Raw genomic sequence first — 27,913 nt, forward strand, 5'->3', positions numbered from 1 at the left:
TATATATATATATATACACCACAATGGTGGTTGGCAGTCCTTCCTTCCAGACTGTATGTTGGTGGGATACACTCAGGGATTTAGTATTAGTATTAAAGCAGTGAGTATGGCAGTAATTAATCTTTACTTTAGCTGGGCTATTTATTTATAATTTTTACCTGGAATTCTGCTTTAAGTAAATGCAGCCTGGCAGATGAAACTCTGCATTATTTAATTGAAATAAATATTTTTCAGGGTTTTTTTTTGGCAAAATACATCGACACCTGTCTCCTCTAGTAAGTTACAATTTTCAGCACATCATGCCATTTTATTTTCTTTCTTGTGTATTGAATGGTGAAATATCAGACATCATATGAATAAAAAGAGAGAAAGTAATGAAAGCCCAACAGGACAATCAATCACCAAGATTGCATTTTAATAGAACAGTTTATACTTGTTTGAAATGATGTTTAAAAACATGAGCATATGTAGTACTGGACCTGCTTGCCATAATGACTTCTGTGATGTATTTTGTTTTCCTGATTGCAAACGCTTTAACAAAGACGCATACTGTCGTACTTATGAATACCGCTGGCATAAGTCATTATGTATGGTTCCATGTCTGACACATGCCAAGGAACAGGTAATAAAAAGTCATCAGGGTACTCTAATGCTAAGTCTCGCCATTCCAGCAACAGCAGTACAAATAATTGACTGGAAGATCTTTTTATTTCCCTCCCTGCAGCCTAAGACATATGAACTTCATTAAAGTGATACAGATAATCTTTCCATAACAGCTGGAAATGTATAATCAACCTCTAATACACCTTTAATCTTCCTAATGAATTTCTTTGCTGTGTTTGCAGGCCGGCCTGTGATGATTGTGGTGGAGTACATGGAAAACGGTTCCTTGGACTCGTTCCTGCGGGTAAGATGTCATTTTCTCGTGACATTTGAGTAAGAAACAATCCTGGCCTGAGATTTGAAATAATTTATTGCAAATTAATTTTTACATAATATTATTCATGGGGTTTTTTTCTTCTCCTGAAGAATAGCTGTTTTTCCCCTGGGCTGTATTACCTTGGTGTGATGATACATTGCACCATTTCTGGCAAATAAAGAGGACTCACACTTAAGACTATAATTTATTTCCTCTCTAAGCCGAGTTATTGTTTAGAGAAGTGTATTTTAGTGGTATGAAAGACAGAGATTTTTGGTATATTCGATGCACTGGGAGATTTCATTTTCTTTAACTCCCTGTAGCAAATCTTTAAAACTAATTTAAAGAAGACCATGCATGAAAATGCAAGGTCCTCTTGTGTTGTAGCCCCTTCATCTTATTGAATAGAAAATGGTTAGTTAACAATGAAAAGGAAATTTAAGAAATAAATAATGTAAATAATAATAAAATAAATTATAAATAAATCATTAATAATTAATAAATAAAATGTAAAATTCTAGCTTCGAGCTGCTTCCTTTAGGTGAGACTGAGAAGGAGAAAAAGCCAGCTGCACTCTAGGAAAGTTCAAATGCTGGCAACTTTATTGTTCCAGACCAACAAGCAAAGAGTCCCCGCCAGGGACCTCCTCTGCTGATGTGTTTCACCTACATTGTGCTTAATTGTAGAGATGTGAGTATGTGCATGTGCTGAGCAACTCCTGTTCTGTAGACTCATAGCTGTATATCTGTAGTGTGGGATGATGTAAGGTAGTATTGCCTCTGACTACTAGTCTCAAGATTTAGTGATGTTATTGCTGTGCTGCTAACTGTTGCTGGAAGATCTGACATGAGGAAGTAAAACTCTGTCTCTATCAAGATGACTGCCTCCACAAAGAGAGACAGTACAGAACAAGGCATGGTGAGTCAACAAAAGGAAAAAAAAGATCAGCTGCCGGAAGACCACAGGCAATACTGGTGACTAGTCCTCTGCTTGCCTTTTTGTTTTGTTCCACGGTCATTCCACGGTTACAGTCAAATTTGAGAAACCCCCATTGTATATTTGTTATGTGTTCCCATTCACACAGCATACCTAAAAATATTTAAAAATATATATATTTCTTAACTTTTTTTTCTAGCTAGTTCTCTGGAGCAGGTTTATACACAGGACTTTAGCCCTCAGTTAGGACAGACAGTTTTCAAATCTAGTTTACAAACTGATAATGAGATCTGCCAGCATAGTACAGACAGGGTTAGTTATGGTAAACGTATCTCCACAGCCTCCTCCTTAACATTACATAAAACAGTAAGCTAGGAACTTTAAGCAAGTAAAAGACATCTAAAAATGTCAGAAGCAATTTTGAAATATATTTTACATTTTGCTTCGGCAATGGGAACATTTAACTAATATAATGTTGGCATTATGGAATATTGCTCCAGTAGTGGAATTCCAGTGTAAGGTATGGTTGTTATAATTTCTCCAGATAAGTACCTTTGTCTCTACATGCTGGTAATTTACATTTCTGTGGATATTTGTCTTGTACACATACAACTCCAGTGTGGGGATGAGCTCAGGTTGGGACCAAGCCGAGCTTCTCCGAACAAGGAGGGAGCACCTCTAAACCCAGATGGAAGCTCCTTCCGATGCTACCCAACCAGCTGCGTCAGGGGAATACTTCACCAGCAGCTGCACTTAAGCAAAGGGGTGTGGTACTGTGGCATCATTGACCTGATATGGTAACATGGCTATATAAGGTAAATTACATCAGCACATGCACCCCACTCCTTTGTTTATGCTCAGCTGCAGGGCAAAAAATGCCCTAACCCTCAGCTTATTGAGAGGGAGACCCATGTAGCTTTTTTGTTGAGAGGAGCTCAGATTCAGACTGGGTTTGGTCTGAACGTGAGCTCATCCCCACTATGTGTTGTCATTTCTGTTGTATTTGACTTAAAAAATGGACAATAGTCTAGACTATTATTATTAATTGTTTGGCATTTAGCAATAATAAATGTAGCTCCAGTATACATGGGCAGGATCAGACGGGTACTAAAAAAGACAAATGAGATGAGCAGTGTAGAGCTTCTTGCAACATGCATACAATCCTTTTATATGTATGAAGCAACAGTTACTATATTAAATATGATGCCATATCCATGTCTCTGAGCTCAGATCTTCTTATGGGTAAGTATGAGTAAAGCAAATGACAGCACAGGGGAGCATGTAGGCACCCATTGTATATGACCCTATATTGGCACCTCAAACCTACAATAGTCAAATAAAAACTCCTGGGACAACAAAAACATTTAGCAATAACTTTGTAAAGACTCATCTTCAAACACATCCTGCCTTTATAGACTGTTATCTGCAAACCAGCCTTTTACATTTAAAGCGCCTCCATCCAACAGTAAATCCTTCTGTCAAAACCTATAAACTCCCATGTTGCAAAGATCAGATTTTAAACTTATAGCTGCTAAGATCTATGCACTGCTGCAGCTCAAAAGCACAAGTCAAACAGCAAGTACACATAAACTGGGATTATTTTTATCACGCTCTCCTCTAATGTACCTAGGCATACATCGCTGGGTGTGGGTATTGTGTTTCCTCAATGTAGGTGGTTTTAAATGGACTGGGAGTGAGATAAAATGTCTAATTTCTTTACACTTAAAAAGTGTTGAGAAACATGTTAATAGTTAGTTCCTAAGCATATGCATGGTACGCATTCAGTTGGGAACACAGCTACGTGTCACCTTTTAGTTATTCTGGGGCGGATGTAATTATGCTGTGTAAATGGCAGATGGTGTTATGACCACAGGTGCTGCTCCTCAGCAGAAGTTCACTTATAGAACCATTAATCATGCGCTATGTTCTGCTGTCTCAACAATGATTTGTTGCTCCGTACATTGAACTGTTTTGTTACACCCACAGTAACGTTAACAATGTATCCATCAATGTTTATTATCCTTCTGAAGGCATCTCAGATATCGGTGAAACTGAACATCATAGTAAACAGCAACAAATTAAAGGCAAACTCCAAAACAAACATAAATAACATAATTTTATTCAGTTTTGTACTCACTAAATAATGTTTAACCACTTCAGTACCATCATGTTAAACCCCCTTCATTACCAGGCCATTTTTTCAGTTTTCAGCACTGTGAAAGGTTGACTGATAATTACTCCATCAGGCAACACTGTACCAAATGAAGTTTATAACATTTCTTTTAGACAAATAGAGCTTTTGTTTGGTAATATTTAACCACCTTTAGTACCAGGACAATTTTTTTCATTTTTCATACACATTATAAAATCTGAATTTCTAGATAGAAAATTACTTTAAACCCCCAAACAAATAGAAACCAAATTGTGCACACTTGTGCAATGGTGAAAAACTATGGTACACAAATTGTCCATATGAAACGCTTTAAAAGCCTTTACTGCTCATCAGTTTAGAGTTAACATTGTAGTATGGCCCTGGACTTATTGTTCTCACTCTGACATCCATGGTGATACCTAATTTACATATATGTGCATGCCCTAGGCGTGTGTGTTTATTTGCTATGTGTTTGATCGCCTGGGTAAAGGCACTTCAGCCAGCTCTGGCACTTCTGACAGCTCTGAAGCCAGAAGTGCTGGGAGCACAGCGCTGTCTGCTGTATTGATCACAGAGCAGATCGGGGAACATATGTTCCACAGTCTTTTCCCATTCTCCATCCTGACACTGTTTGCCATGCCCTGGGCCCCCCAGAGGAGTGGGGGAGTCTGAAAACCATCGTAGGGGGTGGGGTGTGCAGGAAGGGGGGAGTACCTTCTGTCCTGGTTAAAAGTGGATCGGGTGGCTCTAGATCCAGACCCAGAATCACTCATACTTGAAAGCCCTCTTCCTGCTGAAAAAATGATCATGGCAGCAGCAGCCATGAGCTGGGTATAACCACTTCAAGACCAGGACGTACAGGTATGTCCTGTTTTTCTGAAGTGGTTAATAACCTTTTTCTTTTATTTTTTACTATATAATGGAACCAGACCAAAAAATTTGAAAAAAAATAGTTTCCATTACTTGCTGTTATAAACAATATCAAATAAAAATGCCAGGACAGTACAAACCTCTACCTTAATTACCTCTTTTTGGAAAGTGGACACTTCGAAGGTGATCTGATGAAATGTGCACAATTTTTGGGAAACGAAGAAACGTGCTGGTATTGAGAGAATAAAAACCTGGAGCTTGGTAATGATACACTATACACAGTAAATGTACAGGTCATACAGGGAGAAGGAGGTGAAGAGGTTAATGTACAGGCCACACACAGTAGGAGGATAGAGAATAAAGGAGAACTATGAGGTGAGTGTATACCGCAAGTGTAGCTCGCGGTATACTGAGCTTAGGGTGATGGGAGGACGCTAGTTTGTGTCCTCCCGTTACCCTAAGGAGAACTATGGGGAAAAGCCATAACCCCATAGTAAGGGCATAATATACAGATGTGCATAATAAGGGGCGTGAAGAGGTTAATCCACACATCAGAGCAGGGACAGAATGGAGCTAAAATATACAGACAAGAAGAGGGGATGAAAGGGTTAAAAAAATTATAAGTAACTTTATGTTTTGTGGCTGCTGCTTCTTTTACTATTACTGATCTGCACTGCACCAGCAGGCCCATGAACAGAAAAAATCTGGTGGCCAGTTGTTCCTATCAAAGAAGTACTCCAGGCAGAATAAAAGTTAAGGGTTATGTGCTCGTTTTAGTCTAGGTTGTAAAATAAAATAGATATACGGGTACTCACCTGAACCTCGGACCCACCTGTCTGCTAGACCTGTCCCCAAAGCCTCTGTCCACCTCTGCTCTGGCAGTCTAATGACCCGTGAGTCATCAAATATAATACAGTGTATTAGACGTGAGGATGCCAAAGGACCTTCCTCCGCTGGATTCTGGGGGGAGAGAGACTGCGGGGACCGGTCTAGCAGCTAGGTGGGTCCGAGGTTCAGGTGAGTGTTTCTTCTTTATTTGACACCCTAGACCAAAACGAGCACTTAACTCTTGAGGTGCGGTGGTAGCCCCACTGCAAGAGTTACATTTTATTCTGCTCAGAGTTCTTCTTAAATCTAATTGGAAAGGAGATCAACAGCACTGGCAGATGCTACCAATGATGCTAAGCACAGGGGGAGCAGCAGTCTATGCTGGTTTTCTAACCTACTCAGCTGAGTGTTCTCCCACAGGGCAGTCCACAGGCAGAGTGGGACCTGCTGTAGACATATACATCCCTTCCTGGCCTGGTTCAATCAGTTGACTGTCCTCTCCTGTGTATACCATCAGGCACCGTCAGCTGTTTGCAGCTAACAGTTTCCATTTTTTTCTTGTCAGCCATACTTTTAACACTAAATGAATCTTTAACTAAATAAAGTACAGGATGCCAATTCTGAATTTTTGAACTAGTGGTTTGTCACCCTACTGCACACATTGTGTACATGCATCAGCACATCCATTACAGCATAATATCCTCCACAGAAAACTACTATATATGAATATTTAATCATTCTTGACAGGAACATGTTAACAAGCAGCAAATTAATATGCCCCCCACACACCCACTGCATTAGTAAATTCCAGACGAAAACCGCATGTATAATTAGGCTTGGATCATTTAAAATCCCAAGTCATCCAATGAAAGTTTTTAATTTTGTAAGAAAAATCTTCATTGTTAAGAAAATAGCTCCCACTGTCAGAAAATTCTCCTTCACAATAAACAAAAAGAACGTTAAACCTTTTATTACTGTAGACGCTGGCTGGCGCAGTGGAGAACATGTCGGCGTGCTCATTTACATGCCCATATCTGGGATCCCTGATGCCCGAGGTGTTCTTGCATCTGCGACAGACTCAGAATAATGCCAGCATTTGTCATGTAAATGAACACTGCCAATACATTATTCTGAGCTGTTTATTTCAGAAGTTTTTCCTCATCCCATCTTTAGCTGCACAATACCAGAGACAGGTGCTGCACTTAACTGATTAAGCCAGACTGCTGAAAAGGTTTTTTGATTCCACCATGTCTTTTAAAGTGCACCTGTCTTGTGCGCACTGCAAAAACAGCCTCACCCAAAAGTTTGTTATTTCATTAACGAATAGAGGTGAGCACACTGGGTGAATCCGGTGGAGAAGACAATTGTGATCCATTGTAGAGTTTTGAAGGCTGGAAGACTACTGAGACACTACTTGGAGGGGGATCAGGGTTAGCTGAGATCAAGACTTTACAATTCTAGTACGTTTGCTGAGACCTCTGAGGATGAATTTCTCCACCGTTTCTGTAGCTACAAACAGAGGTCAGTGAGGGTTTCTTAAGCTCATTTGCTGATCTATAAGAATATGTAGATGTTTAAAATTCATAGTGTGGGGACAGTTATGCTTTAACCTTCAATTACTATTTTATTTACTTTGTAGTGCTATCGAACTATTGAATTTGTTTTACACTATTGTTGTTTAGGTCAGTGTTATGAGCTGTGCATTTCTCCATTACTCTACTGACAGATGAATATAGCAGATAATAATGGTCATAGAATCTAAACTCACAACAGAAGACTCTATCATTGCCAGGCTTTTAACCTAAAAGCATCTTCTGCCCTGGGGCTGCTCCCGTTCCATAATGGAGTCTTATCTCTTGTGCGAGGGTTGGAGGTGGCGCTTCATAAAGAAGTTATATTATAAAGCTTGTTATTGAAGTACCGGGACCTCATGGCTGGAGTTGAATGCCTTCTGTACATGGTAATATCTTCCTTGCTCTTGATTGTTCTCTGCCTTTGCTTTAAATAGCAATTATCTATAGAAACCCCAATATAGATTCCAGTTACAGGCATTTTACTGAGTACATTTCTTTTCCTGTGTTTATCAAAATAAGGGAGTTCTTTTTGTTTTTTTTTATTGTGATTATCTACAATTTGTTATACCTTCCAGCATTTCGAAACATTTTAGCAATCTCTTACGATCCAGGTGCATATCCGGACATATTTCACAGAATGGTTTTGATAGTACTTGATGTACTCCAATTACAATTGTCTTGCTTGGTGCTTAGTTATCATTGTAATTACTTATCAGTGAATGTTTACCAGCAAGGCAGATAAATAGGTGTGCGTTGAGTAACAGCTGTGATAGAAGGAGTGCTGAAAAGAACCAAACTTTAGGAGGACCTGTACTGTGAAAGCTGTGCCCAGAAAAAGCAATTGGGGGGCAAAGGACTAGTCACCAGTATTGCCAAAATGCTCCCTACAGCTGACCTTATTAGTGAATTATTATGCCTTGTTCCACACTGCTTCTCTTTGTGACGGTGACCATTTTTGTTTCCTCATATGAGAAATGCCCCCTGATGACTGGTGAACGTATGACTAGTGGGGTAATATTCAAGAGGCACCAATAGAGGTGGAGAAAGTACAAATACACTAAATGAATAAAAACAGGGAGATCTTTGCACTGCAAGTTCTTAGGTACACCTTCCTCTCCAGCAAGAACAGTAAACCACACAGCAATGATATCACTGAATCTCTCCAAATCTTTTTAGACTAGCAGAGACAGCAGTGCCTTTAATAATCTTACACTGAAGATGTATAGGATTGCCTAGTAACAGGCACATGATATAACACTGCAATTGTTTTAGGTTGAATTCAAGACAAAATGTAATTTTCCGAGTACTGTTTAGGCACAATTAAAGTTAAACTCTGGGCATAGCTCCTCCTCCCCACTCTTGCCTACCCCCAACTAAACACTAGGTGGAACTAAGCTAAAAGTCCAAAATACTTCCCTAGATCCATTGTCAAGTCGTCTAACTTTTTAATTAAGGAGGGCATTTTTCTGGTGTCCATGTCACTGCCTGGGTGATGTGGACACCTTATATTGGCTGTCCAGAAGCAGGGTTTTTTAAAGACTGTAGTGGCTGATGACTTTGAGAAGATGCCACTGGTCTACTGAAGTGCTGGATCAACCAGTTGTTTCTCTGAGAAGTGCTGTCAGCAAGGAACAAGGACAGCAGACTTCGTATATAATGAGTATATAAAACATCTAAAGATACTTATTTAAAAAATATCACCTGAATAGTAGACATGTAACCCTGCAAAACATTTGTTTAGTTTCAGATCAATTCAGATTTTTATTTCTTTTTGCTTTTCGGATTTCAAATCTGAAATTCAATTTGTTTTGTTATTCGGATTTCGGATGCATCTGAAGTTTCGTTTCAGAATGATCCGAATTTTCAATTTGGAACAAAGTCATATAACCTTGCCCCAACAGCCACAAAAAAATGTGATTGGCCAGAGAACAGTCATGTGTCCGATTTAGTTTCATTTTGAACGAAACTCGGGCGGATCTGAATTTCGTTAAACGGACATTCAGATTCGTTCTAATTCGGAAATTCGGATGCATCTGAATGTCTAAATGTAACAAAACTACATTTACATGTCTACTGAATAGGTGATGGGGTAGGAGCAAGGGATGAGAGGGTGAATTGTCATGCCTGGAGATGGGCTTCAAGACTTACATTTATAACTTTTACCATAACAAATCTTCCTTTTTTGAGTCAAGGATCAGCTATTTTACCTGAGCATGGTCACTTGTAAAGTGAATCAAAGAAAAGCTTCTTGCATCTCTCGGGGAAATCAGGAGTGAGACATCCTCACCAACATTTCTAGGTTCTGCACAAATGAAATGTCATTCAAGTGATGGTGTTACCATTACTAGCCCGCCATAAATAGTCCATAAATTAGAATAAACAAATAACTGGAGAATCCAATTTCAGGAGCATAACACTATCCTTTTACCTTATTGGCGGATTCCAGACACATATAATTCCAGGCAGAGATAAATGAAACAGGTAAGCCGGCTTACCTATACTCACACAAAACTGAGATATCAGTTTAGGGTCATGATAACTTTTAAGGAATAAGGACTTTTCAAGGACAAATATCTCTAGGGATCAAACTTAAACCACATGTATCTTGATTATCTAGAGACATTCTGCAGCTGTAAGGCCACCTGAATTCAGATTCAGATACTGTGTGCTAGCTGTACAAAAAGTATTTTTTTCTTTGGAATATTTATTATTGACATATGTGGATGGTATTTTTTTTAGCTATACCTGGGTTTCAGTATTAAGTAGACTGAATTTGGCAAAGGCATAATCATCTATTCAGATATTAACCAACCTGAGATGTATTTTTATTCTCTCCTTACAGAAGCACGATGGTCACTTTACAGTCATCCAGTTGGTGGGAATGCTACGAGGAATTGCCTCAGGGATGAAATACCTCTCCGATATGGGATATGTCCATCGTGACCTAGCAGCCAGGAACATTTTAGTCAACAGCAATTTGGTCTGCAAAGTTTCAGATTTTGGACTTTCACGAGTGTTAGAAGATGATCCTGAAGCCGCTTATACAACCACAGTAAGTGCATATAATTCACTTGAAGAATAAAGTGGGCTGTTATCTGTTCTCTGTAGAGTAATTTTGTGAGAATCAAATTTAGATGGAAATATCTGGGTTTGCAGAGACATTGAGTGGACACAAAAAGGAATCCTTTGGAGCAATTGAGAAAATGTGCAAAGTTGATTTTTTTTTCATTTGTAAATATATTTAAGTGAAAGTGTTTGTGGCCAGGGTTCAACTTTAAGGTAACCATTGCATTAAAGCGTATCTAAATCCAGAAGAAAAAATGTAATATATTGCAGGTTAACAATTCTTAAATGTTGTGGCTGCATTCAGTTTCTTCCTTTTTTTCCCTTTCTTTCCACCTGGTGATCTGGTGGAATCATTTGTCAACTTCTTTTAACAGACTAATCTGTCTATGAAAGTGATAAACAGAGGCTTGAGACAAACCATTTAACATTCATGGGGGTGCTTACAATGGTCAGCTTTTATTCATTTATGTAAAACCTTTATCCCATATGGAAACAAATGTTGCTGCAACTACTTGAAAAGTGTTAGCTGGAGTTCAGATTTAAAGTAGTATGACACTCTTACACTTTTTCTTTCAATACTGAATCCAGATCAAACAAATATACATGCAAAGTATCTCTTTAATTTTTTTTCCAAGCACTTATTGTCATCATGTTGCGGAACAGCTCCAACTCTCTCAGCTACGCTTCCCCGAACTCCTTGTCCAGTACAAGATTACAAGGGGCAGCACAGTCTGCAACAACTGTCCTTGTACTAGTTTGGAGAAGGGTGAAGAGAGGAGCGAGGAACAGGGGAGCGGATTGCCTTGCTGTGTCTGTGTGTTTGTAGAGACAAACACAGCTTAGTAGCACACACAAGGGTGGCTACATAGGACCCTGCAAGGGAAAGGAGTCACCCTAAAGCAAGCTATCAGGGCCTGCGCTCAGGGCGCAAGCTGATTCTGTAGTAACCTAAAACATTTAAACATCAAGAAGCAGCATCCATTGTAATGATTTAAAGTAGCTTAAAAGCTTTCTGACTTTAATATCACTTTAATTTGCCATGTCCATCTAAATCTGCTAGTGCATCTAACACTACCCTCTCCGCAGTGTGAAAATGCTACTGTCCAAGGAGGGCTCCATTGCTCCTTCACAGAGTGGAGCCACCCTAGAAAATGAAGTTTGTTACTGGCCAAATCACCAGTTGAAAATGAAAGGAAAAAACCTAAACAAAAAATATGCAGTCAGTACATTTGAGGGTTGGTGATCTGCAATAAACTACATTTTTGCTTCTGGGTTTCATTTCACTTTAATACCTTAACCACTTCAGGATTTAGAATGTTAGATATACGTCCTGAAAAACTTCAGCAACACTTTTGATGCATCTCTAATGTCCAGCCCCTCTTCCCTGCCACTGCTTGCTTCTGCAGGCTATTACCAGCATTTGCTAGCTGTCAAAATGACAGCTAGTAATTGTTTTCTATTACACAGCAGGAGCAGCTGTCAAAATGCAGCTTCTCCTGTGTAAAATGGCACTTGTAGTCTGTAGTGTCATTGAGTAAATAAAATGAGTCAATGTTTTTATTGTTTCATTGTATTTACTATTTCATTCATATGTAGATCAGAGGTGATCTACCGATGAATGAAACAGTGAATGCAGTGACATCACTTAAAGAAGCCTTACAGGTTAAAACGTTTTGTTCTTTAAATAAATTCCCCTCTCAGCTGTTATTTCTGTGCTGATTTTTTATTACTGCTATTTTTTTTTTACCATTAATATTTATTTATTTTTTACAATTTCATTTGTTTTGTTTGTTACGTTTCTCAGTGTCACATGCCAAGAAAATGTGCAAAGTTGATTTTTTTTAAATTGTAAATAATTTTGCTATGCTTTGTACCAGAAAAAAACATTTTAGTGTTGTTTTAAATAGGACAAATTATAGAATATTATTATTATTATTATTATTCAGGATTTATATAGCGCCAGCAGTTTGTGCAGTGCTTTACAAAATGGGGGAGACAATACAGTTACAATACAATTTCAGTGCAATAGGATTAGAACAATAAAATGTATTCATTTTATTTACAATAAAACTACTTTTAGAAAATGACACTGTTCAAAACTGAAAAAAAAAACATTTTTAATTTTTTTTCCATAGATGCAATAGAAAATAAAACATTTTTTGGAAAACAATATTTTTCAAAAGAAAGCCTAGATTTCGCCCTCAAAATTGAATGTATTATTTTGTACTCTTAAGTAATGACAAAGTTATTAAATAAACAGGCCTATAGTGGAAATATAAAAATTGCCCTGGTCCATAAGGGGTATACAGGTAAGAGAGCTGAAGCGGGGAAAATATAAGCTCATGGAAAATACACTAATTTCCCTTTAAACCTGGCTGTAGGCTGGGCTCCCTGATCCTCCACTGCCCTTGACCCAGAATTATTTCAGTCCATGTGCCACCAGATGATGATTGCAGCACTCCAGCCATGTCTCCAGGGACCCGGCAGCCACTTCTCTCTGTACTGCAGACTACATCATTCTCGTCTTCCTGCTATTGATTATGTTAACAGCACCGATATGGCACACGGCCATGTTTATAAGATCCTGCGCCATTTAAACAAGCTCGTAAATTAACTTATTCATCTGTTTATTCATTTTCACATTTAATTATCGCCCCTGATTTATTCATTAGATGGCTCGACCAGACTCTTCCATTTAATCATTCATTTCTGGGACTGTGAGCAATCATATTATTAGAAATCTAGGGAAAACTGGGCTGCAGGCTGCAGTTGTTGTGGCTTCATGCTCTTCATACTAATATCGATAGTGTTGGTGCCATTGTGCTGGTTTCAGGTTTTATGGGTCCGATTCACAAAGCTAAGCGTTAAGAGAGTAGAAGTTCATTGATCTATCGTTATTTTACCACTCTTTATTTTGCTTGCTGAAACATGCAATTCACAAAAGCTAGAATCATGAATGCACACGCAGTTTAACGTTCGTTAAGCAAATGTTATTTTAACATCACAGACTTTATTTTATCTATCACTGTGATAAAATAATGTTTTGGGTGTTATTTTAACACGTTTGCAGTGCATTGTGGTAGCAGAAGGGGTGTTACTTTCACTTTCACCACACAAAAGGATTCCACACATATGGAAGGAATATATTCCATATTCGCCACATGCATACTCATTTTAAATTTGCTAGAGAAGAAATCTTATAGAAATAACAATAACATTTTTTTTGAATGGAAAGAATATATGAAACATTAGATTTATTTAGATCTATACCTGTTGATAATCAGTGTAGGGAGGGCAAGCAATTCTCCTTATCACCTAAAGTCTGTTTTGATATTAAATTTGTTGCAGGGAACAATACACTTGCTCTACAACCCCACTGAAGGGTGTCCAGTGATATTTGATTTTTCGTGTCAGGTGAGATGTGTCACTAAATCTCTAACTGTAAAAAATCATCCACATTTGTAGAAGGATAAAAACTGTAGAAATGACAACTACATGCCGCCTTCTTCTTCTGTATGCAAATTAGGCCACATGTGAAAATGAAGAAAAAATGTTCCATTTCTATTTACCTCACGTCATCTCAGTGCAACAAGCATCATATAATGCCTGAAATCTGTCAAAACATCACCCTGAAGGAGGTGATAAATCTACACCTCAATAACGAGTAATAAAAGGACCTTTTCCTTTTGTGAATTGTATTTCACGCACGTTTTCTCACTTAAGTTGTTAAAATAACATCGGAATAGTTCATTTACTACTTAATAATCAGAAGCGTTATTGAGTTTTGTGAATTGACCTTTACACAGCAACTATATAACAAGCGATATCAAGGAAATAGCGCCCGAAATGAAGAAAATAACATTGGGGAATTAACCCCTATGTCTGATAAGTTTTATGCTGGTTACATTTTTAGAAACTCACATTTAATGGAGGTAGCTTTCCTGTTTTTATAGAGAACTAGAAGAAAGTCAGGAAGAGTGTGCTGGAGATATCAGAGAGCAGACGGGTTTTTTACCTGTCAATTTCTCCTTTTTGGGAAACTATTATGTACACATAAGAATCTTCATAAGTTCCTGTTCGTTCATAACATGAGGCCATAGTATGTTTACTATAACCACAATCATGAATGAGCAGGAGGTGATGTAGATCACTTCCCATGCATTCATAATTGAGGATATAGTAACCATACTCTGTCCTCAATTATTTACAAACATTCAGCGATTACTGATCACTGAGTGTTTGTATCTTGCTCTCCTTCCTGTGCCAGTGAGCGGATGGAGCTCAGCTTGCTGTGACAGCGCTGGCTGTCTCCGCCCACACTGCTCTCCTCTGATCTGTGACAGGAGGCTGAGCGGTGTGGGAGGAGAGACGCCGGCCACTCACAGCACTCTCCTCCCGCAGCGCTCGGCCACCTGTCACAATTTTTCTCCTCCCCGCTGGGACACAGAGCAGCCCCCAGCGGGAAGGAGAGAATAGGATGCATTTTGCCAAAAGTGCCATTTTCGGCCAGTATGTTTTGACGGGCAATATTTTGGTGCATCCCTAGTAAAAGCCCAAACTTTATTTTTTTTATTTTGGGACCCAGGCAGCAATACAATCCTGCCAGTGGTTTAACCTTTCATCGCTCTATCCTTTTATGCCTAATTGTCATTGATGCCTAGATGCCCAGGCCAAATTTATCAGCACCAGCATTTGTCAATTAACTTTCCAAATAATTTCCTTACCTGAATTATTTTTATAATTTATTTTAAAGCAATTACTGTATATGACTTTTATTTGTATATACTATATTAATGAAAACCCTACTTTGTTTTTTATAATTGGCTGAAAATATCTACAGAAATTTTGTAAAAAACGTTTTTTTCTATGTTTTAACCTCCTTGGCGGTATTCCCGAGTGTAGCTCGGGGTTACTTCTCCATACCCTGAGATACACTCGGGAATATCCCATAGTATTTACTTACCTTGTCCCTCGAGCCGTGCGGTGTCCTCCGGCGTAAGCGTCGCACGGGGGCGGAACCGGCGGGAGATTCGGAAAAAAGCGGAAAAAACAAAAAAATCAAATAATGGAAAAAAATCTGGAAAAAATTGTGCCGAAAAAATTATGAAAATCAAAAGAATCATACCGCCAAGGAGGTTAATCCATCTATTATTTTTCTTTTAAATACAGTAATCTGATCATTAAAGCATTAATTATATGGCACTGCGGCTTGAACATGGCAGTGTTGATCTGCAGACAGAAGGCTTTCATTTTTTTCAGTGAAGCCTCAACCTGCATGTGATCAGTATGTCATAGCTGACACAGTGATCACACGCTCAGGAATCATGCTGATTGGTTCCTGATTGTCAGTGGGGACCTGAGCGGTCAGTGACAGCTTGGATTAAGGCTGGGTTCACACCTAGGCGTATTGAATATGCGCGTCTGTCGCGCGGTTTTTTTACCCGAAGGCTACTTGGCTGTATCCCAATGTAAAACGCCCTACAAAACGGCCCAAAGAAGTACATGTACTTGTTTGAGTGTAGGCCGTTTTGTAGGGCGTTTCAGACGGGGGGAAATACGGAAAGGTGTGAACCAGACCCATAGAAAACAATGGGATTTTCATGTTTGTACGTTTTGTTGAGCGTTCATAGAGCGTTGAACGTGCGACAAAACGTAAAGGTGTGAACGGGGCCTTAAAGTCACCAGCAGCACTAAGTGTCAGCTCTTAAAGTGTTTTTTATGAATGTATCTCCAATAGAGGACACACAAGGTGGGTGGGAAGGAGTTAAACATTTGGATCCTCTTTTAAGGGTTATTACTTATTACCATTATTGCATGCCATGGAGATTGACACTTCTGGAAGTGTCATCTTTCATGTGGACTTCACCAGATTTCTTAGGATCTAAACAGTGTTTGGCAGTGTAAACAGCAGGAAAGGTGTGGACAGCAGGAAAGGTGAGTATTCACATTTTTCTTTTACAGGTCTACCTTGATTTAAAATCTTTGCTATGACAACAGTGTCGCTTTAAGGTGCCTAAGGATGCTCCAGATTATTTTATGACTCTTGCGAAATCCCTGTTTCCTCTGACAACCCAAAAATATAATTGTCCCTAAAATGTGTATGTGTGACAGGTACATACTGTGAGCACCTTCAGGTGCTGAGACTGATAAGAAAGAATGAACTATAGTCTTATATCAGATAATAAGTGTAACACAAGTTTAAGGGATAGGTTAGTATTTAAAGCAACTTGTGTAAGCTGCATAGGTGACAGGTCCAATTACAGCTGTAAAAGTAAAATGAAGTTGTAGAAAGTCTGACTGGTAAATTCTGAAACCTATGACTCCTCTTGACTACAAATTGAGGTCTACATGGAAGCAATCTTTCCTTTGCACTTGTTTCACTATTAATACCTGTCTAATTCCAGGATATCTGAAAATAGGAGAGTATTTTCTAGGGACAAAGTAGCACTCAGGATAAGCATATAAGATATGTGGGAATTCCCAGAACTGCATTACCATAAGCCTCTGCCTGTCCATCTGTATCCTTCTGTTATTCCCTATATGTTGTCAAATTACTTCCATTGGAGAACTGTATATTGATTTTCACTTTCTGCCTTAACCTACATTCACCTTTATGTCAGCCAATGCACTTATGTTTCATTCAAGAGCATGATGGCAATGGTAGAACGCGCTATCCGTTAATAGAGAACTGTCTTGCAGTCTGAAATGCAGCCAGTCAATCTGAAGTTTTAAGGGTCTGGGATGTATCACCCAGAATGCTTGAAATATTTGGGCTTATTCAATAAAACATCCAGCAGTGTGCAACATGTGATTATAAAGCAACCAATCAAAATTTGGAGATGTGGAGAACTGTGTTTAAATATATTTACTAAAGTGTATACAAACCCTAAAAACAAAATTGCAATTTATTGCAGACTACCAGTTATTAGTTTTCTTTTTTTTAGGCTTTATCCTTTATTTTCACCTGGTGAACCGACCAGTCTATTATTTGTCAACCTCCTTTACCAGACCTAACTGTCCAGCAAAAGTGACAGATTGATGGTTGAGACAAAATATTGAACACTGACAGGGGCACTTACAATGGTCAGCTTTTATTTATTCTTATAAGACATTTATCACAAAAGGAAAAAAAACTGTTACAGTAATTGCTTAAAAAGTGTGTGAGTTTGACTTTAATTTGTTAGTCAAGTCCATCTACGTTATCTAGGACATCTAATACTACCCCGTCCACAGGGTAACAGGGCTGCTGTCCAGGGGTGGCTCCATTGCTCCACCATAGAGTGGAGCCACCAGATGTGTGTTCCTGGCAAGATCAAGGGGTAACAATAAAAGAAAAAAAAGCCTTATTTGCCTATCTCTGGCTGCTGGCCATAGATCAAAGGCCAAGAAGTGCCTTATGGTTCAAAAACAATTATTCTGGTTCAACCTGAAAAAAAATGTGCCAAGATCATGAATCTCTATCCCGCATGAATCTCTTTCCCGCAGGATCCACCTCGAACCCATGGTAGTGGCATAACTGAACCTCATCCCTACTGCTGGTAATGCAATTTGTTTAATGTTGTTGTATAGGCATGGATATGATCAATCTGTCAAAATAATAAAGGGTAATGGCCTTTTAATTATGTTATCCAGAAATGTGATATCAGAATACATTTAATTTTACAAACATAGTCATACTTGCCCACCCCAACCCCCTAAGTTAAACTATTCCAAGAGGACCTGTGTAAAATTTATTGAAGCTCAAATCCAGCCAAAACCTATATCGTTTTAGATAGATCAGATAAGGAGTAGAAGTTTTTTTTGCATTCATCCTTATTGGGGAGATTTTCTTTACTTTCTGTCAGGACAAGACAAGAAAAACTTTTTTTAGGATTCCTGTTTTTATTGCTGCCCATTTTTTAATGTATCTCTGACAACCACATCCCCACAATAATTATTGTACAGGCATCATGGGGACAGGAAGCTGGGTAAAAATCTATGGGGTCACAAGCAGAAAAAAGAACCTGATGGAAATTGTACCCCTTGTCCACCCTATCCAAGCTAAAATTAAAAACAAAATAGTGCAGGTCCAATTTTAGCCTTTTTGTGGTGCATTCCAATCAAATCAATGGGCTGCCTTAAAGGATAATTAAAGCCTCCGTTTTTTTTTTTTTTTTTGCATAGATCTACAGCTAGTAAGCAGTATAGATCTATGCAAAAAGTGTAAACAAAAAAAAACAAAACGCTTTAACAGAGGTTAATACTCACTTGTTTCTTCCCTGCGTGCTCCAGTCCGAAAATGTGAAGATCCTCGGGCGGCTGCAAAGCATCTTGGGGCGGCGCATGCGCAGTTCACATTTTCGGCCGGGACGCGAGGAGAGACACAAGTTAAGTCTATGGACGCATGCACCCGCATGCAGACACCGTGGGACAGGAAGTGCCAGCAAGCTCAAAAGAGTCAGCGCTGGATCGGAGAGCCGCCGGACCGCTGGAGGGACAGATGAAAATGACAGGAAAGAAGAAGAAGATCAGATTAAGAGACATCATTTAAGGTAAGCATTTTCATTAACATTGGGGGGAGAGGAAAAAAAAATTGTCTTTAATGTCACTTTAATGCAATGTAGGCCTAAAAGAGCCCTAAGAGAGTGTGTGGATTTGACAGAGTTTTACAGAACACAAATGTATCTTGTACAATGTATATAATATTTGTCAAAGTACATGAAAACCCTAAATGGATGACTTTGCCAAAGCACTGTATAGTACATCATAAACAGTGGCTTTTTATTCTACCTATGCATCCTTAGCACCCTGGAGTGCACCTGAAGACATTGTCTATTAGGAATTAATGAAATGTCACTTTCCATATAGTAAAAAAAGGAACAAAGGTATACAATGCAAGGCACCACCCTCAACTGACGTCATACAGCTGGCACTAGCCCACAGGATAAAACGGGTTGTTTTAGCATGCGACTAGTGTAAATGGGCCCTAAAACATTTAAAATGTCTTTTAAAATTGCATTACCATGTTAATGCTTATATGAGATTTTAGTAATTGGATTTACATATACCCTAAAATGCATCTGCCATTTGGACCCAATTGGAATACATACACCCACAGGCTGAGAAGCTGGCCTATACACAGCTGAACAGGCCTTTGTCAGACATTCCTCATAGGTTTCCCTCCGATCACTAATGACCTGACACAGAAATACTAGTTCATTGAATATACTATGCCCCCAGTGTACCTTCCGTCTATAATATCACAGTCTGCATGCATGCTAAGCTTCTAAATAGAATGTATATGTGCTTTGTATATTTATTGTTATACTATTACGTTCAAGATAAATAACATTTTTAAATTTGTTTTTAATCATTATGAAATATTTCATAGTCGTGTTTTATATGTTTTTCTGCAGGTGGTGAGCTATAGCAGTTAATAGCTTATGTTGTAAAGTAGCTGAAACATAAACAAAGTCAAAGCATGCTGCCACAGTGTAGAATGCATTGGATATAAAAAATGAATCCAATAATGTGTTCACAATTCAAACCCTGCCTGTAATAGCAATCAGTCCTCTCCCCCTGTGTTCTGCTGCTGCTAGTATGCTAGATGAATAAAAATGGTGAGGAACACCCTGTTCGGTTACCCAAAAAGTGCTGATTGCTGTCTTCAGGGTTAGTTTCTTCCACTTTCACTATGGTGTCATCTTGAATATGCATTTCATGCTTCCTTCTCCTTAATCTGCCTGATAGAAACCACAAATCATAGCTCTTAAAAGATCCTGCATTGCATTGGCAAATTTGATCGATTTCATACAATAAACGTATAGAATGCAGGGAAACACATTTTACATATATATATAGATAGATATCTATATAGATATCTATCTATATAATATATAGATAGATATCTATATAGATATCTATATAGATATCTATATATATATTAAACGTTTATGTATAAAGTATAGATTTTAGAAAAAGAATATACAAAATTATATTAATTACCAGTGTATAAACTTGTCAAAAAAACTGACCAAAAACCATTGAACTGTGCAAACAGTAGTCTCATACAATTACTCATAGTAAGTCATTACATTTTACCTTCAGAACAATAGTCACAACAATTAAATATGATTTCTGATTGGCTGCTGCAGGTACCCTGAATGTTCCTCCATGCTGAATAGAATATAATTAGGTATACAAACAGATGTATAATGTACAGCTCATTTTCAAAGATCCGTTAAGCAATACATTGGTTCATAGCTCAGTATGTTATATTCTGTTATTCCTGCTTCTGCTGTTATTAGATGATTCATGCTACTAATATACTGCAGAAACAATATATGCAGCTTAAAAATAAATGCCTGTGGACACTAGTATTCAACTAAGATAAACCCTAAATATTAACATACCGTATATACTCGAGTATAAGCCGTCCCGAATATAATCCGAGGAAGTGATGTCCTCATGCACAACATGTTTTGTGTAAAAACATCGTAGTTGTGAGGAAACAGGAAGTAATGCGGTCCCACAACTCGATAAGTTCGTAGTTTTGATCGATCACCGGAGAGAGCAGGGACGAGTCAGCGGCGCGGTGGTCCAGTGGGAGGAGCTCCAGGTGGGGTCCTAATTTAGCTGACTTAGAGGTGCCTGCCAGCTAAAGTACAACCCCACCTGGAGCTCCTCTCGCCTGAACGCCCACCTGAGCAGCAGTGACGCGACGCTCGGCGAGGTAAGTAAGAAGAAACCTGACCAGCTCGAGACGCTGACTCGAGTATAAGACGAGGGGGGGCACTTTTCAGCAAAAAAAATGGGCTGAAAAACTCGGCTTATACTCGAGTATATACGGTACACAACTGTTGCTATTATTCTATATGATTTTTTATATTGGCATAGCTTAGTGGAAGCATCAAACATTTTAGTATATATAATGTCCCTGCAATATTCAAACTATATATGTGTTGTTTACTGTCTAGATATACATTCATGTTAAGTTAATTATTTAAAGGACAATTTGAAATTCAGTATTATAAATAGGGATTCACCGATACCAAGTACCGTACTCAGTATTAGTACAGATACTTTACGAGCTCCAAGACTAGACTAGAGAAAAATGTAAAAGTTAGGAGGCAGCTGTCATTTGTAAGGAGCACACGGAGCTCCTGGGATTTGTACAGCTCGGGTTTAATGTATGATTTTGTTTTCATAAATATAAATAAACGGATGCACCAATACCAGTTTTGCAAGTACAAGTACTGATACTTGTCCAGGTACTCACAGATACAAGTACTGATACATTTTTGTTTATTGTCATGTGACAGTTTTCCTAAAACAATACAGACTAATGATTTCAGGACAGTGGTGGAGGGCCAGAGCCAGGTCCCAGCTGTAACCGCTGCAACCCTGATAGTTCTCATGAAAATACCAAGTATCGGCACTGGAACTCGAAAATTATCGGTGCATCCCTAATTAAAAAGAAACCCAATTCCTCCCTAGCCTACTAGGGAACCTAATTTCACTAAGCTTAACCGCCCTACCCCCAATACTCCCCCCTATAGGAGTGATTAATATTTACAAATTGGTGATTTTTGTGAATGGAAGGTGTTCCCAACAGCTTCATTAATCATAAATATCAGTGTATCTGATACTCGCAGAGTGTGGAATGCTGAAGAGATTGGTGGGGACTGCAGCACTGGAAATGAGGGAAGGTGTAAATCACAGGCTGCCAGAATTCCTCTTGCAGGGAACTTTCAGATGCAGGTTTTTAAAATCTGACAGGGTCACTTTAACACAATCCCTCACTGACCTCTGTAGCTGCAGGTACTGTGTAGCAATTAATTCTGAGTTTACATCAGAAAGTACTACAGTTTGATTTTTGCAGGTCAGCTACCTCTGCTGCCTCCCGCCCAGCAGTGACTTGCTAATCTGCTAGTCTTCCTATCTCTAATGTAAACAAGTGGAAGTGCGCAAGAATTGGGTGAGGGTGCTACTATTGTGAACTTTGAGGATGAATTCCTCCACAGTGCCTGCAGCTACAAAGGCCAGTGTATTAGGTCAGTGTATACAGGTCATTTTAAAGCTTATTTGCTGCTTATCATTAATATGTAAATATTTAAATGTCTGTAGCCTGGTTACAATTCTACTTTAAGCCTTCTTATGTTTAGTATGTAATTGCACAAGGAATAAGAAAAACGTTTATTTATTTTACAAGTTTTATCAACTGGTTACAGAAGCTAGCAGTGTGAGCATCATTCCAGTCCAATGAAAGAGAAACTTTACCCAGATCTTCAAAATAACAACAAAGAAACCTTTAGAAATGTTTCGTGATGACAATCTACAAACACATACTTCTAGATAATTGCCGTCTTTTTATTGTTTGCATACCTTATTTCTCTTTTCTTCCCCCCCCCCCGTCTTCTCACAGTGGCCATTTTTACTAAGGGCAGATTGATATATCTTCCTTTACTTCCTGGAACTCTAGCACATGTGACTAGGACATGTGACATTGGACATCATCTCAGGGGAGGAAAATCCCTTTCCCTGAGACCTTGTGAAATTACAGATGATTTCCCAGCAATGGTCTGCTGATGTAACCTTCCCAGGATGCAACACTTGTTAGAAATGCAGCAGCATATGCTAATGTACTGTTATGTCTTTTGAGCACTAGATGATGCTGTAGTGCAATGTTAGTCTCTATGTTTATCCATGTTATCTATGATATATGTGTTTCCTGTTTAATGCTGTATTCCTGTATACATACATGTAATGTCCTGCAAAGCAAGTAAAGCTTACTGTAGCATTCCTCAAGATCTCAGTGCTTCATCTAAACACATAACCAACAATGCTTGGGCACGAATACATAATTTGTGCCAAAGTGGACCAGGAAGTGGAAAAAAAGAAATTGTAAGTAAAATAAAAAATAGGTTTGTTTAGCTAATGAATGTAAGATCATTTCATATCAGCATACAGAGCTTTATGTTATCTGAGTTTTAGTCAAAGGGGGTAAAGGTCTACTTTAAGACATCCTATCATTGCAGGCCATCACAGAGATCTTAAATCAGTGATCCAATAACAAGTATATACTGTAGGACCTAGGTGGATGCTGTTGGTTGATCTTGAGGAATGCTGAATTAAGTTGCTTAGAAGGACAATACACATATGTACAGCATTATGCAGGAAAAATACAGTATATATAAAAGAACTTCCTGTGTATCATAGATAAGCATGAATATAGTATACTAACATTGCATTACAGCGCCATCTACAGATCAAAAGACAAATTATCTGTATATGCTGTTGCATTTCCAACAGATGCTTGCTTATTATACTTATTACCTAAGGAGCCCTCCTACTTGAGGGTTAATTTATGTAACACATTTTCAATAATGTTTGTTCAAAGTAATAATTATGAAACTAATAAGTTAGTTTTGTGAGCTCTGGATACCGTTTGCTGAGAATTGAATGTGTAGACCTATTCTTGCGTATTTATTAGAGAAGATAAATACTGTGGAGGAAATTGTTCAAAACTGGAGCAGACAAAATCTGGAGCAGCTCTGCCCTGCAACCAATCAGCTTCTCTGTCTCATTTTCAAATCTTACCTGAGCAAACTGAAGAGAGAAGCTGATTGGATGCCCTGGGCAACTGCTCCAGATTCTGTCTGCTCCAGTCTTGATAAATTCCCCCCTGTATGTTTGTGGAGCGGTGCAAATACTGAAGGTCCTCATGTCAGAAGTTCCTAGTTATCAACAAACAGGTCCTTCTTGCAGGTGACTTTTAAGTAGTCTGCATCAAGAGGTAAAAATAAAGGGTAAATACTGAAAGTACATGTAACCCTTAGCTCCCAAACTACTAAAGAAAAATAGGATATTTAAATAGATCTTTCTACAACCACATTGCAAACTTAAAATAAAAGTAATACAAAGTGCATCTGAGTTAGTGGCAGGCATGAAAAAGTAAACAAGCTTAATGGAAGAAATGGATATCTCGGTTTAGGTCATCTCTTTAATATCACAATTATTGTCAGAGTTGCAGAAAATTTGAGTTGCTCTAAGTCATTACTAACCATTCTTGAAAGGGGTCGGTGACCCAGGAGAGAATGTGGTTATTAGGGATGGACATGTACATGCTATTAATGGAAAATCTGAATGCATTTGTAGGGAAAAAAACAGATATTACAAAGGGATTCCAGCAGTATGACCCCTAAAAATGACTGCTGTTAAATGTCTTCATTTTATTGTAGCCTTAAAGGCCATGGTTTGATGCCTTGACCCCATTCATCTCATAAGGCTTCTGCAGACTGACTTTGGCTGTCTGCGTAGATGCAGAAAAACAGATTTGTAGATTTAACTTAAATAAAAGTAGTGACAGATCTGTCACTATAAGTGCTAAGAGAGAAGGCAATATAAAGGGGAACACACTAAAATTATTTCTATTATTTTATAACATGCAGCATAAGGCGAATTAATAGTAGTCTCAAAAGAAAATTCCACCTTTGTTAAAAAAATAATGTCATACATATAATGGTTATACAAGTCCTTCTGCATTTTAATGTTATTACAATAACCTCACTCATCTCAGATCTCTGCCATCTGATCCTCTAAAAAGTTCACATGTTTTTTCCTTGTAATCATAGAAACATGGCAAATGGGGTGTTAGTTACACTTTGTATGTACAGAATACCCCTGCTGTTGTGACTGGCTCAGTGTCGATGCGATTGGCTGGGATCTCCCTTTATAGAGGAAAGTGGAACATTTGCCCCCTTCATTACATAGATAGATAGATAGGGGAGGAAACCTGGTGCTGCATCTTTATGGACATTACTGTAAATTGATGTTATAATTGATAGGTTAAAATTAAACAGGACATAATACTCACATCATGTTCTCAAACAAAATACATGCCCACACAGCTACCTCCTAATGTATCACTTGCCCCTCCCTTTTAGATTGTAAGCCTTCACAGGGAGGGCCTTCCTTACCATCTTGTCTTGAATTGTATTGTAATTGTCATGTCTTCCTTATATTGTAAAGCACTGCACAAACTGCTGGCGCTATATAAATCCTGTATAATAATAATAATAATACTCTTCTCCCCACATGAATAGTAGTAATAGCTGCACCCCATCAATCCACTCCTATACTCAGAAATTAAAAGTTGTTAGTTAAACAGCCACACATTCTACTGGAAAAAATAAACCTTCTATTTGGCCCATCAGCAACCCCACTCACCAGATACTTTGGGCCTATAATTTAAAAACATGCTTGTGTACTAGCCTTCTTGCTACTGATTTAATGATATCAGAAAAGCGTCACGTGCCAATCTCTCTCCCCTTCTATTTCCACTCATAATTTCCCCAGAACCTTTTTCTAATATGGTCAAGCAAAACAAATGACAAACGCACTCAACAATTTGTCACCAACTATACAGCAAGGTGCACACGAAATGGGCTTAAAACAGTAGACAGTAGAAAGGCATCATGGCACACTCACAAGTCAGCAAAGAAACTTGTTTCACCACTAAGGTCAATAACAGAGGTTTGGATAGACGTCTTCTGCAGAAAATGTGAAAGCCGCACAGCCGCGTCAAGGCACCTCTTATAGTGCGGTCCTAACTCTAAACTATGAGAGTCCCCTTTTCTAATATGCCTCATAACATCAGTGCACCTAAAAAAGACCACAATCTCTAATTAACTTGCCATTGCCTTCTTTCCACCGTGTAAGATACTCATCAATCCAGCATTCCGGGGAGAACATTTTCCAGTGATGTACTATACTGTGTTTTCAGTTTAAATGAGCATTTTAGGGGTGTATTGTCCTTATAGTGTAACTCCATTTTATTAAAATGTTAAGAGCACTTACAATGCCAGTAGTAGCATGCCTAACAATATTTACCAAATACTTTTTTGGAGGCATTCTGCTGCTTGCTTTGTAAGTGATCTTAACATTTCAATTAAGCAGAGTTAAACTATATGGGGTTTATGCATTTCATGTCTTTGCCCTAACACCGTCATGGGACTATAGCCCGCACTTAAACATACTATATAAATAATAAACAACACAATACAACTGAATGGATATAATTGGCCACGGCCTTTATTGTAGAATTTCTACAAAACATAACTCAAATGTATTTACTTAATAATCGTTAACACCACTAAAACACGGCTCAGTCACCACGACTCGAGCCAACCCGGTGAATAAAAAAATCCTCCATACGTTATACTATAAAACCAACTTAAACACCAAAAAAAACATTATAGTGACTTGACCGCCGTGATGGGAAAGGAAAATAAAGTGGGGCAAGGGTCAAGCTTGCTGCACTGCTGACGGCCGTTCTCCAACTGTCAGCACTTGACCGTTGCTCCTCCTGAAACGGCAGCACAAGTCATAACTGACAGGAGGAAACGTTGCCCCAGCAAGTGCTCGTGGATGTGCAAATGCATTCGCTTCTGCTCCCAATTCATTGTAAGGGAAAAAGTTCCACTTATTTCCAAGCCTCCACCCCTAAAAAAAATTAAACAGTTTGAATGAAGTTGTATTTTAATATAAAACAGTGTTTCTATAAATTGCCATTTACAATTTATTGTCTTTTTTTTTTCTAATCCTGCATGTAACCAGTGAAACAGATATACAGTATATGGTGTATATACAGTACACTACCTGGCCAAAAAAAAACACCAGGATTTAGCTAAGCAAATACAGTGGTACCTTGGTTTACAAACGTTTTTCTGTTCGCGAACAATACGGTTCGTGAACAGGAAGTTCGGCAAAATTTTGCTTCCGTTCGCGAACTCCGCTTCGGTTGATGAACACAACCGCAGCCATTTTCCCTACTCTGACAAGACGTTCGCATGGTCAGGGGGTGGGCTTCATGGCTGCCTCGATTTTTTTAGTTTTTTAATAATAATGTTAGTTTTGTGTATCTGGCTTTCTGAGCAAGATGGACTGCTTCGCATTAAAGAATATAATGAGTACAGAAAAGAATAAGAAGAAAAGTCGGAACAATAGAAAAAAAACCACATTGAATCACACTCCAGGGAAGCATGCTAGTAAATGGGAACTGCGCATCCGAGAATAAAAATACATCACTACAGAAAAATAAATTAGAGCCAAATGAGTTGGGGATGATAATTACTGTATATAGCATGCCTTATATATTGCCAATTCTTATTGAGTTTTCTCTCCTGAGTAGGGACAGACTGGTTTCTAGGTTAATTTGCTAACATTTCCCCTTAGTACTAAGCATTATACACTTTTCAGTAGGATTAATCACTCCTGAGGGATTAACTTTCTTTAGTCTTGTATCCTGGTTACTCTTTATTTTAAGAATAGAGAGAAGTTGCTGGCATTATGATTTCTCTGGAAAGCTCGGTGCCAGGTGCAGAGAGAGATGACATAAGATTATTAATAAGACATGTCTGAAACCTTCGGATATATAACACACATAACTAGCAGGTAAATTGTGCATTGCCGACGGAGATTACAGATGGACCGTTTTATCACGGTTGAATTTAAACTTAATTATAGGCGGCTCGGAATCAGGTGACTTAGTCCCACATTTCACATTAATACACAGTAAATCAGGAAATG

General features: G+C 38.5%; 1 protein-coding gene across 1 annotated transcript in view; it reads left to right on the forward strand.

The window, feature by feature from the left end:
* The window catches only part of LOC108797808 (ephrin type-A receptor 6), a 355,406-nt gene that overhangs the window by 302,497 nt on the left and 24,996 nt on the right, over positions 1-27,913 (forward strand). Inside the window, exons 9-10 of the mRNA XM_018569475.1 lie at positions 846-907; positions 10,122-10,331. Of these exons, the coding sequence (XP_018424977.1) occupies positions 846-907; positions 10,122-10,331 (272 nt within the window). The remainder of the gene's footprint in view (positions 1-845; positions 908-10,121; positions 10,332-27,913) is intronic.

The sequence above is a fragment of the Nanorana parkeri genome, unplaced genomic scaffold (genome assembly GCF_000935625.1).
Source record: "Nanorana parkeri isolate BGI_ZX_2015 unplaced genomic scaffold, ASM93562v1 scaffold1340, whole genome shotgun sequence".
NCBI lineage: Eukaryota > Metazoa > Chordata > Amphibia > Anura > Dicroglossidae > Nanorana > Nanorana parkeri.